Source organism: Centropristis striata, chromosome 2, assembly GCF_030273125.1.
Source record: "Centropristis striata isolate RG_2023a ecotype Rhode Island chromosome 2, C.striata_1.0, whole genome shotgun sequence".
Classification (NCBI taxonomy): domain Eukaryota; kingdom Metazoa; phylum Chordata; class Actinopteri; order Perciformes; family Serranidae; genus Centropristis; species Centropristis striata.
This window is the reverse complement of record NC_081518.1, coordinates 8,149,056-8,162,103: the sequence shown is the minus strand read 5'-3', so window position 1 is coordinate 8,162,103 and position 13,048 is coordinate 8,149,056. Positions and strand designations below refer to the sequence as shown.

Genomic DNA, 13,048 nt, shown 5'->3' with positions numbered 1-13,048 from the left:
TTTTCAAAGGATTTTACTACTGTACTAATGTTTACTAATGTTGATGTTGTCTTCACCTTATTTATTTATTTCATTTTATTGTTTTACTGTTTTTAGTATTTTATTGTTTTTCATTGTTTTTATTTATACCTATTTGTGTATGATGTATTCTATTTTAATAACTGTACAGCACTTTGGTCAACTGAGGTTGTTTTTTAAATGTGCTCTATAAATAAACTTTGACTTGACTTGACTTGACTAAGGTTGCAGCAAGGACTGTAAATTAAAATTAGATGGAATTTTCCTAACAATATCAGTGCTCAGATTATTTCGTTAAAATTTGCATCTGATTAAAGCTTTTAAAAACATTCCACATCACAAATAACATTTCCGTCGAGCCGAGCGATACCTGGACAGTCTCCTTGCTCTAAAGTTATTCCTGACTCGTGTCCTGCACATTAGATGTCTATCTGAACGCTCCGTCTGCTCTCTGTAATCTCATCTCCTCATGTCCATGTTGAGGGGAAGTGCTCTACCTTCATTCCCAGAATTATCTCTTAAAATGGACAGCATTAGCAGATAAAACGTAGTGACGCAAAAATGTCACATTTTTAAACACGTTGGTCCATCTGCCACTGTTTAAAGTCTGCTGGTTCTGCTTTTGGGATCTAATTAGAAACTTATAAGTAGCTGTAGGAGAGCATTGGAAGGGGAGCTTTCAGTTAGTTGAGGTCTTTAAGGTTTTTACTGAAAAGATGAGGATCCTTTATCAAACAAACATCCAGAAATGTGTCAATTTGAGATGATTAGAATTGCAGGACAAAAATTTGCACTGGCAAAATATCAGTGACTCCTGGAAAGACATCATAGGACGTTCTAAAAATATCCAGTAGTCGTGAACGAATGAATCTGTTTTGGTTTACATCCAAATGCTTTCTAGAGGAAATAAGAAGAAAAAATAACCCTCCCCCAATGTTCTTGTCACCCGTAAAGCCTTAAATAAATGGATTGACTTTTGGACAAGCGACAGTTTTCCTTCATAATTGTTAATTATCATGAGTGCTCTCTGAGGTACTTTCTATGAATGGAGATGGGACTCTCTCTCTCTCTCTCTCTCTCTCCTCCTCCACCCTCTGTTCGTTTTATGGGATTGGTCTTAGTTCTCAAGGACGTCAAAAAGGACGCCAGCGATGGAGGGAGGAGGTGCGGTGGATGGGTGGGGCACCTGCGTCATTCCTGCGCATCAGGGTTGGTGGATTTTATGGCAACAGGCGCCAGGAAGCTACACCCCCACCCAGCACCAGCAGCCCCACCCACTCCCGGGTGGCTCCTCCCCGAGTCCCAGACAAGAGAGAGTACAGCACTTAAGGTAATGTAAATAACCAGAGAGCGGGAGCTATTTTAAGACGCTGTCTTTCTCTGCGGCCGTGGAGGGGGACAAAGATGCAAGCCAAGCGATTGTAATTTCAGTCACGTTTTCGGACATGTTCTCTTTCTCCGTCTACCATCCCGCTAGCTGAAGGGCCTGGCAGACAAGAAAGAGCCTGAACCCGCTGCAAGTTCAAAGTGAGACTTTTTTCTGAGGAAAGACAAGATAAAAAGATATTGGTAACATTTTCTATGACGCCCATGTCTACAATGTATAATAAACATATTAATAATGCATTACATACACTGAAAAAAAATTGGAGTGACATTTACTTAAAAAAAGCTAGGCAACGTTTTCCACACTTAAAGTGTTTGTAATCTTTACTCAGGCTATTTTCTAAGTAATATTTATTTAATTGAACCACTTATTTTTTATGACAATACACAAGTAAATTGCAGATTCACTGATGTCCCTCAATTACATTTTACTTGGAAATATCAACTATTTAAGCCAGTGAACTGGTTTAGTGAATATTACTTGGAACAAATGATTCAATTTACATACAAAACTGAGGAAACATAATAACAAACAATCACTAAGTAATGCACTACATGAAAAACTGCTATTTTAAAGTAAAAGCACTGAATTCGTATTTCTTTGTAGAATTTATATAGATGATTGAAATGATAATTACAGGGCCAAAAAAATATGTGTACACTTATATAGTGTGTCAAATTGGAGAGCTAAATTTCTGTTATGCCCAGTAAAACAAATTAATTAATATTATAAATTTTGTATGGTTGTTCTTGCATAGATTCAATTATATATATTTTTCCCTTTACTAAAAGCAAACAGGGAAATTGTATAATGACTTACAACCAGCTTGTAATGTATTACATCTTCCTATACCTCAGAAATGTAATTACTTCACTTAAGAGCACCAAATGACCACTTAGAGTACCATATAATCATATTACACAATATAACAGTGATGATAATGGATTATAAAAAAATATAATGTATCACAAGTATTATCCTTGCCTTAACAAATGTTAGTGGGTGACCAGCAAGTATTATGATACTTGAACTTATTAATAATTTTAAAAAGCTTTATGATGTGTTAAAATTACTATAATAAAGCATTGTGATTTTTTAGAACTTATAACCATAATCATTATATGCTATAAGAAGATTATAACACTGTTAGAATGTTTATAATGCATTTTAGACATGGACGTTACAGAAAATATTCCCAAAATATTTTATAGAAACAGAAAGCTGAAGATCTGCAGTCTGATATACCTCATTTTAGCTTATATTTAAATTTATATACAGGAAAGAAAACCTCTAATATACCTATAAAACTGAATCTAACAGGGATTAAAAGAAAAAATCTAGGTTGTTACAAATAATCAACAGAATAAGAAAGCCGGGGGGAAAAAATATAAGTAAATTACAAGCTAATTTCTACCTCTTAAGGCCTCAAAAGTTATTAATATACAACAATTTGTCTTTGGTTCAATCCAAATCAACAAATCACATTCCACACAACCTCGTCCAAAATGTTTCAGCATCATGACCAAAACAGCAGCTAAAAAAAGCAGTCTCGCTACTAAAATCTAATTTAGTAGACATTTAGAAATAAAGGGAAAGTAAATTAAATAAAACTGCATTTGCAATATTCTCAAAGTGTATTTTTAACAAGAGTCAGCAACCAAAAAACTGTGAAATACCAATTTTATCTTGTTCCAAAAGTAGAATTTATATATTTCCTGAAATCATTTGTTGTTTTTATTATTGTTTCATCTTTTATGACATCAAAAATAAATAAACATTTAGACAGCATCCTTTCTATCTTATATGAATCATTTTAACCAGCATGATTTATCTATGTATATATATATGTTGTTGTTTTTTTCCTCCATATTAATACAAACATACACATCACACAGAAAATAATCTGTACACTGCTGTTAACAACAAATAAAAGACTGTGAAGCAGAACCTGCCGCCACATTGTCCTGCAACAGTTACTGGTTGATTTTGCAAAATCACAAACAAAAACATACACAAACAGCAGTAGAAGTACACTACTCGATATAATTAGATCTTTTTTGTAGAGGTTACATTCATATTCAAGTCTTCGTTCGCTGCAGTCTGACCAGCGTCCGGTCAGAACTGTGGAAATAAAACTGTTTTTATGAGCTTCATTAAGGCAGTTGAATACAAGATCATCTTAAACACTAATTTACACAGATTTTTATGATTAAAACGGCTTCTACACCTGACATTAAAGAGAATTTTATCTAATGCTTCAAGTCAACTACCGTCACTACTGCTTGTATAATTTCTACTCAGCATGATAAATGGTTTGTTTCTTTCTTGATTCACAGTCATTATGTGTTTATCAGTAATAATGAAGAGGCATGTTTGCCTTTCAAAACTGCAGTGAACAAAAAATAGTTTCGGGTGTTGGTTAATATGTTGAATGTATTTCACCTAATGAAAACACATTCTATTAAATTGTGCAAAATAATTCAGAAATCAATTATTTTAAAAAGTAAATTTAGTGGCATCATACGACATTTTAAAGCTATAAAGTATGCTTAGTTTTCCATAACCTCCTTTTGTTTTAATCTCACACAATCAGATTTTTGTAATAACTGCTGCACAGGTGTTAAAGTGTATATGTGTTATTGCCATAGAAATAGAATAAGAGTAGAACGGGCATTCCTATTCAAATCTTATCAAGGTGGTCAATGGCGGCCATTTTTAAGTGTAAGGTTGCTGTTGCAAACCTGGAGTGGTTTAGCCGTTAACTTCCAATCTTCCAAATAAAATGACTTTCTGCAAGTCGGGGACTCACTGAGGTGAGGTTTTACAGTAACAACCAAGCAGTAGAGTTGTATGAAGCTGGGAGCTAGATGCTAAATGAGTAAAATTTAACACCATTTAACAACTTAATGCTTCATCCACACACTCTTTTTACAGTGTAGGAAAGCACATTAGTATTGCAAGATGAGTGACAACTTTGTTTGGCTCATTTCCTTTAACAATTGCAGAATAAAAGCATGGTGGAATTAGCAAGATAGTTAGCTAACTCGCCAGCTGTCCGCTAGTTAGATAGTTAGCTAGCTGATTCCACCAAGCTTTTATTCTTCACTGGTTACAGAAAATTAGCCTAACAGTGGGCTGATGGCCAGCGGCAGCGTTGGGTCCAACTGTCCCTCTGCCTCACTCTCTGCTGCGAGGAAACTTCTTTGCTGGAAGGAGAGCGGACGGCAGTGCTAGCTAGCTAACTGGCCAGCCAGTTGTCTCTGGCGCTGCCAACACACATTACAACACATTATTGCTTTTACGAAAATAGGCAAACAGTGCAATATCCATTCTTCTCTCATTCTATTTTTATGGTTATTGCTTTTAACTAATTGGTACATACTGTACTGTATACCCTTCTTCCAAGCTGTGGTTGTGCTGTCAATCAATTCTGTTTCATTCTTTGTGATGTTTCTGATCAAATATTTCACCAGTCAGTAGAAACTGCATGCAGCATCCCCACTCATCTGCAGTTTGATCTGCATTTTCTTTCATGATAAAAAGTAAAAATAATCAAATTAAGACAATTTTCTTTAAAGTTGCTGTACACGGAATTCAGAGCAAATGAATTGCCTGCACAAGACTCTCAACATGGCGGCTGCTGAGCCAGTGAATGTTGTGGGTCGGGAAGGCGTTATCAACCATAACGGCCGTTGAGAGCATCGCAGAGAGGCGGTGAGCGGGACACATACAGGGACTCGCCGCTGGACCGGCTACCACAACAATTTGTTGTTGTTTGTTGTCAACAAATAACAGAGAAGCTCAGATTAAAACACAAACACTGACTTAATTCTCTGGCCTTTACTCCACTTTATCTTCACATAGTGAGAAGTTGTTTACTGCTATATTAATGTTCTGAATGTCGTGTACAGCTCGTTTAAGTAGTTATATCTCCAAAGCAGTTAAAAAAAAGGATGAATATATAATATAGTACACTCAACTATCTATTAGTGCTATATGAGTGAATGTTTGATGAACTTCACAGAAAGAGAGCTTCATGTCCGAACAATCAGCAAGCTGCTACACTATATATCCTGACACGTGGCTGTTATCCAATCAGCTGGATGTGGTACCTTGTAGTCCCAAGGGAGGATGTTTGCTTCCTTTTGGAAGATCTGACAGATTATCCAGTTCTCTGGCAGTTCACTCACGTGTTCAGTCTTTTTTTACCTTTTATGTCACATCCTGCGTCTGTCATTCTTCATCATGGTGGGAGGAATCAGGGCTAGACTCCTCCTCCTCCTCCTCCACCATTTCTGTTGGCAGCGTGTCACGGCGCGTGAAGGCGGCCGCCAAGGTCACGCTCAGCCGCGGTTTGACGGGCGCCATCTCCGACAGCCCGATGTTGTTGCCACGAGTCACAAGCGTCGTCTTATCCATAATCTCTCCACTGTGCTTGGACACCACCGCATCGAGAAAGTCGTATTTGTGTGAAATCTTGCCGCTCTCAAACAGGTACTTTGCCAAGTAGGAGAAAGCAACGTTACCAAGAAAGGAGGCGAGCATGGAGACGGTCTTGAAGGGGAACTTTTGGATGACGAATTCCTCCATTTCTCCAGTCAGCGGGTGCATCCTCTGCTCAGTGGTCCAGCCAGGGTAATAAATGAAAGGAGGCAGCTTCAGGTAGGGCTCACCTCCGCCTATACGCAGCACCATGCCGAACAGGTAGGCCGCCACAGAACCGTAAGTGTTGGTGCCTTTGATAAAGAGCACACTGAGCAGCTGGGGGAAGATGATGACGTAAACCAGGTCTGAGCTCAGGTACCACAGGCCGTAAACTGTACCAGTCACCAGCGCCATCAACGTGGCAAGGCCGCCAAATACAAAGATAGTAATACGCATCACCCACACGATCTCACGGTCAGACGCCTGAGGACACAGAGAGGAGTGAAAAAGGTTTGTGAGTGGAAAAGAGAAAATAAAACAGGATTTTTGAATGAAAACTTTAAGAGAACGATGTCAGGGCAGACACACATGTACTCACCGACTGTCTGAAGGCGAGCTGGTAGATGTTCCTCGCAAACATGGAGCTCGCGGAGAGGATGGATGAGTCTGCTGATGACATGACAGCTGCGGACACCGCACCCAGGCCGAAGAACGAGACGAATGGTGGGCAGAGGTGTTGGAGCACGATGGGTAGAATCATGTCCGCTTGCTCCCTGTCTTTAGGAGGAATGCTTCCATAACTGGTCTGGTTCCAATCTGAGTGAGGGAAAGATTTAATGACACAACTAATACACCAAGAGTACATGTACTATAACATAAACAGGCATGGAAAAATTTTATGATTTAATATCACAATTACTATGGCCAAAATAATTGCCCTTCACAATATTATCCCCAAAACTCCTAAAATGGAACTCAAACATACCTCAAATGACGAGACAAACTTTGTATAAAATAAAATAAATTTGTTCACACTACGAGTGACAAAGCAACCTGCTACACGTCATTTTCAATGCTTAGCTACCTGATGCTATGCTAGCTTTCTGTGTATTGCAGTGCAGACAGGGATTTAATGAGGCGGCAAAATGTGATGCTCTAAACAGAAGATCAATGCTGGTAGACCACAACTAAATAGTGAGGAGCACTTGAGCAAGACTTTAAAGGCAACTTGGCGACAATGTAGCAGGCAGCACTTTGCCATTTTGTAACATTGTTGTTTGTAGTGTGAATGCAGCATTACCTTAGCTGTGGTTGAGGCCAAATCAATGTTATGGCTCGAGAAAAGCTAAAGTTAACTGCAGACAATTCGCCAAGCACAGGATAGGAAGTGAGTTTCTGCATCGCACAATGCTAACCTTAGAACATTTGTGGCAACTGAAGATAAATTATTGCCTGGCTTTCAGAGAAAGACAACTTTTCCAAATTCCTCATAAATTAAGATAATTTGCAATTAAACAATCATAATATATAATATGGCATTACATTTTCAAAATAGGAAATATAATGAAAATGTAATGCCATAGCTTACTCAACATATGGCATGAAACTTGTGCATTACAACTGCTACAACCTAAAAAAAAACAAAATAGCACTGGGTCTCTGCAACTTTTTTGGCACTAAGTTTCTTTGGTTTTACAATTACAAGTCAGAAAACAAATAAGAATTTACTAACAATGAGGATAAGCCAGGTTGAACTTCGAGCCAAATGATAAATAAAAAATAAAATAATTTGAATTGTATGAAAGCAGCTCATGTTTATTATTTTCGTTTTAAAACAAGACAAAACAAAGTTGTGTATTCAGATGTTCACGGAGGAATCTGACGCCTTAAAATCTGCTGATCAGACCTCTAATTTGGTCCCTTGCTTCCCTCTAATGTAATATTTACACAGCCAGCGTGGTTATTAAATGGATTGCTGCTTCATTATGGATGAGGTGAACCAGCTGCTATTTACCAGGCTCTCTCAGATCTAAGGGCAACATGGACCCATCCAGAGCCTCCCCCTTCCCCAAAACAAACACACACAGACTGAGCATATGCAAGCTCATGTGTGAGCTCTCTAACCTGTGGAGGCCCCGATGGCCCCGATGAGAACGGAGGGCACAGCCATGACCAGGCACCCGAAAGCAGCCAGGAAGGAGAGGACCTGAGCGTAGGTGGCCGAGGAGGCAGACAGGACTCTCTGGAAGTACACCTGCCAGGGTATTCCTCCGAGCATCTGCAGTTCATTTAGAGACCAGGGTTTATTATTTGCAGAACCCAAACCCAGCAGAGTTATCTCAGCTTTATTCATGCATCCTGAAATCACAAATTTGGCTTTAAGGTCTCTATCCTTAGTGCCTTCATTTGGATGAAGAAAAATGACCCCAAAAACGTTCTTACAGGAAAATGCACATTGAGAATGCATGAAACTATAAGGTTAAACTCAATGATTTCATAAAAAGCAGTTGTATTTTCATTCAACAAATGACTTGACTGAGCGAGTTATCCTTGAGAAATTCTCTGACAATCAACAGATGCTCTCTGCATGTTGGTATTTAGGTTGTCAATGATGACCTAAATACTCAGTGGACTAAACTCTGATGAAGTGAGGGATGAATAACTTGACTGTACCAGGAGGCAGAAGTTATCGATCCAGACCCAGGTGTTGCCCTTGCTGATGCTGCCTCTCCAGGGCGACTGGTACACATGCTTCACTGCAGTAACGGTAATGTCCGACACCGCAGGGTTGGTCAAAGCGAAAGGTACGCTGATCCACTGTAGACATCCAGAAATAACAGTTACAAACAAAAACATATAGGTTTTATGGTAACTATAACTTCATCTCTTCATTTATTACTTTGGCACTTCTGGTAGGCATGTCAAGATATCTATAATCTATAGAAAATATGAAAAAAAAAACATCAATGCCATCAGTCAAAATTCATCTTTAACCCTCTGGAGTCCATGTATTTATTGAAAATAAACATGTTTAATTTACAGTAATAACTTTATTTATATATGATATGTAGACATGCTGAGAAAGCCAGTTGAAAGTGCATCATGGGAGCTTTTCACAGTGTGCCATTTATGTTTCTAGACCATTTTTAAAATGTGAATTTTAATGTGAATTTTTTCACATGCCATGCATGTGATGTAAGGACAGACTGAAAGATGCTCAACACAGACAGAAATGAATGCATAGGAAGTTGGCAAATTTGAACCAAAATCTCCTGGACTTCAGAGGTTTAACTTATTGAGAATTTTGTCTCTGTGTGTTGTGGAGAGTCTTTAACCATTAATACATAACAGAGTGAGAACAAACAGAAACAGAAATGATTTAAGAGGACTGGGTAATTTACACGATATTATCTTACGTGTGTTATTAACATGATAGTAATATTTCATTTTTTAAACGTCTAGATTATCGTCAATATCAGTATATCATGACAGCCATCATTTCCAGACAATTTGTCCCAAATAAATGTTGTTGTTTCATGTTGCTGTGTGCCTTTGAAGACTATATAAGGAACAGTTTTTTCCCCTCAGCTGTCACCCTCTTGAACACTACACAGAGGTGACCCACCTACTGTCCTGTATCTGCCCACATTAATGAATATTTTTGACTATTTATGACCATGACCTTATTTATTACCATCCATTCATCTACCTGCACTGCTGCTTACTGTACATATCTCTACTGTATATATTTCTATAACTGTATATATCCTATAGCATATTCAATACATACCTGCACTATATTTATACTCTGTGTTCATATGTAAATACCCTGCACTTTACTACTCTGCACTTCTGGTTAGATGCTAAACTACATTTCGTTGTCCTAGTACTTGTACTCTGTTCAATGACAATAAAGTTGAATCTAATCTAATCTAATCTAATCTAATCTATTTTCATGTGTGATTCGTAGAGTAATTTGGCATATTTTAAGTCAAGGTCAAAGTATATTCTATGCGACAAATACAGTAAATCTACTCAAGAGGAGTCTCTATCTACACTAGGTGATATTGTCTCATTTTTCTCCCTCTCAACATGAACGTACCAGACCAACAAAGATGCAGAAGAGCTGCACGACATCAGTGTAGGCCACAGAGTAAAGTCCTCCCACCAGGGTGTAAAAGATTGCAATAAGTGCTGAGATAACCACTGACATCTTAATGTTGATGTCCACGATGACACTCAGAGTAGCACCTAAGGTCACAAGACGTGAAAGGACATTATGTTCACTGCAGCATCATATAGACACAAACACACTTCACAAGAATCTTTTATTTGATTGTAGAAAGAAACATGAACTCACCAAGTGCGGATAAAATGGCAGCGGACCAGAAGATCTCTCCCATGAGTGCAGGTATGAAGAGGAGGCCACCCATACGTTTCCCATACAGCTGCTGGAACGGGTCCAACATGGTGACGTAACCTCGTGAGCGCATGGGTTTGGCGAAAAAAAGACCACCTGGGACAGAGTGGTCACATCACAGGCTGAGAATTGAAGCACACCCCATCCAGAGGCCCTACATCTAGATTGAACTGTCTTTTTGCAGTAAGGGCAGATTTAGGACTCATACAGGACTTTCCTGTGCAGAGATAAGGCTGTCCACCATCAGAAGGACGAATAAAGGTCCACTGGTGATGTCCTGATTAGCACCCAACGATTCATTTCAATCAGGTCTTTAGTTAAATAAATCAGCATATTAATGTCTGGACTGATTTCGGGGGTAAATGGGAAGAAATAAGGACTGAAATCTATTTTTATGCTCCTTCTAATAATAAAAATCGAACATATTTTTGACATTGTTTTAACCACTCACCTACAACAAGACTGAGGGCGTATCCAAAGGGAGCCTGAGCCCAAGCCAAGCCATAATCAGGCAGATACACATACTCAGCTGTGCCATTTATATATCCTCCTCCAACCCAGGTCGCTGAAAGTCACACATAAAATGTATCACCACCAGAGCAAAAATAACAATAATAATTAAATAAAAAGAACATTTGAAAATTTAGATTAAAGAATTAAATGTAGTTAGCATTTAAAAAGCAGTACAAATACATCAAATATTTTGTTTTACTTTTGTGTAAAACCATCTCTAGATTTCTTAAATATATTTAATATTTTAAAGAAAAAAATATATATACTTTTTGATTTAACATGTATTACCAGGTTCCAACAACTGATTCTTCACACCTTATAATAAGAAAAAAACTATGTAGCCATAGCTAATATAATCTCACTTTTATCGAGTGGTACATAGAAACTTTACCTGTCATGGTAAATCCACCCACAAATAGTCCAATGTCTCTCCCTCCGACCATGATGGTTTCGCTGCGGTCGGTGCCCTCCGCCTCCCCGGAGTGTTTGTTCTTCCATGCCGCCCAGATGCCCACGAACAGGATGAGCAGATAGAAGACCGCGATAGCCACAAGCCCCTCTACATGGATGGTCATTGTCGCACCGGTCTGCCGCTAGGAACGGGAGGGCATGGAGACCTGCAGGGCGCACGGAGAGGACAGGATCAGATATGAAAAGAATGAAAAAAAAAAAAACAATCTTTAGGCGGTTAGTTAGTTTTCTGCAACATTTTTTACCCTTTTTAAGTTGTTTGAAACCCACAGCTTTCGGTTTTTCCCTTTAAAACAGGTTTTTTTCTTTAGCATTCAAGGTTCGAAACACACGATGACTTGTTGAAATAGAAATTAATATTAAAAACGGTCAAAAAGATAAAAATTACTCTGCCGATTTTAAAGATTCAATGCGCTCCTGTGGCCATGCAAGCGGCATTTTCTAGAAATATGACTTTCAGCTCAGTATAGACCATGTGATGTCCGCCAATCTCCATTATTCTAATTAGTAAAGTGAATAATTATTACAAACAAACCAGTAGGCTCGATTTTTACCATTTTCTATTCCTTCAGACAAAGGCATAAAGTAAGAACCAGGTTTCCTTGTTGAATACTCACAAATATAAGCTTATTCCCAACATAAATACAAATAGAACAAACACATCAGCTAGAATTGGTTTAAAAGAATCCGTTTGTCTTCTATTTCTTGACTTTGTTAGGTTTTCCACCTCTCCTTTTATCCTTCTGTCCGCTGACACATGCGCGTAAAAGTCAAATTACGCACAGCGATTATGCTAAAAACATAATCTCTCCAAATCTGAACAACCCAATCAAAATGAATTTGAAGATAATGAGCTGTCACATATAGACCCCACTTTGATCGAGCTCAAATTAATTAAAAAAAATCCTCTCAAATGTAATTTAAAAAAAACGTACCAAAACAGTTTACAAAAGCTTGTAAAACACATGCAAAACTTACCTCAAGTATTTCTAGAGTCATGTGCTGGGGCACCGGAGGCAGGAAACAGTGAGCAGAACAGTTGGACGGTTTATTAAGAGCCTCGTCCAATCCTTTGCACCGCGAGGAACAGTTAAATGAAACGTTGGTGGAGGTCTCCCGGGTGACTTACTGAGGCTTATAAGGGGGCAGGTGCCGTCAGAGGACTGACACACGCGTCAGAGAAACCAAACGTCCCTCTTAATGAGCACCTTGCATGGAGACACGTCACGGTGTACCGACTGGAGGAGGGTGGGAGAGATTCCTTTACTCAATAACTGGGATGGGTGCTTTTTTTTTGAACCACTGAATCACTGAATGGCATGACATGAATTTTAATATCAACGCTGCATTCGTACGCATTAAATAATCAATAATTTGTGGAGGAATTTTATGCTTATATGGCTCCTGGTCCGTCAAACGCTGTGCGTAATAGCCGCCTAATTGCGCAGCCATACTTCATATGGCCTTTTATCCGCTGTCACTATCTCTCTCCAGCCGGCATTCTGCCTTACAACCGCAATTAACTTTGCACCTTTGGTACAGATTTCTGCGCAAATGAGGAGGATGAGAAACCATCCTGAAGCCCTCTTTGCTTTGCACAGCAGAAAAGTATGGAGACCATTTTTTAAAATGGGCCTGACATGGAATAATTCGCAGACTAAACTGCTCCCACACCTTTGTGCAATTAGAAATCATTTAAGTGTACTGTGCCTGCCACTTTCCCTTCATGGTATATGTCAATGAACTGTGTCTACTTAATGGTCGTCTCCGCCTGAAGTCGTTTAATCTGGGATACTCTTGTCAAAACTGACAGA

The 13,048-nt window shown here is 38.7% G+C and overlaps 1 protein-coding gene across 1 annotated transcript; it reads right to left on the bottom strand.

The window, feature by feature from the left end:
* Positions 1–4,483: 4,483 nt before the first annotated feature.
* Positions 4,484–12,424, bottom strand: slc5a7a (solute carrier family 5 member 7a). The gene is made up of 9 exons (XM_059345661.1): positions 12,213–12,424; positions 11,155–11,380; positions 10,702–10,815; positions 10,191–10,346; positions 9,933–10,081; positions 8,504–8,647; positions 7,955–8,108; positions 6,429–6,646; positions 4,484–6,313 (listed from the first exon to the last, which is right to left on the bottom strand). Exons 2-9 carry the CDS (start codon positions 11,336–11,338, stop codon positions 5,639–5,641), a joined length of 1,794 nt encoding a protein of 597 aa, XP_059201644.1. The 5' UTR covers positions 11,339–11,380; positions 12,213–12,424; the 3' UTR covers positions 4,484–5,638.
* Positions 12,425–13,048: the final 624 nt, after the last annotated feature.

Bases quoted from the DNA above. Each gene is read 5' to 3' on its own strand.
- slc5a7a (XM_059345661.1), bottom strand. From the start codon at position 11,338: ATGACCATCCATGTAGAGGGGCTTGTGGCTATCGCGGTCTTCTATCTG. The intron at 10,347-10,701 runs GTGAGTGGTTAA...ACTCTGTCCCAG, and splicing joins CGCCCTCAGTCTTGTTGTAG to GTGGTCTTTTTTTCGCCAAA. The intron at 10,082-10,190 runs GTGAGTTCATGT...TTGTGACCTTAG, and splicing joins TGCCATTTTATCCGCACTTG to GTGCTACTCTGAGTGTCATC.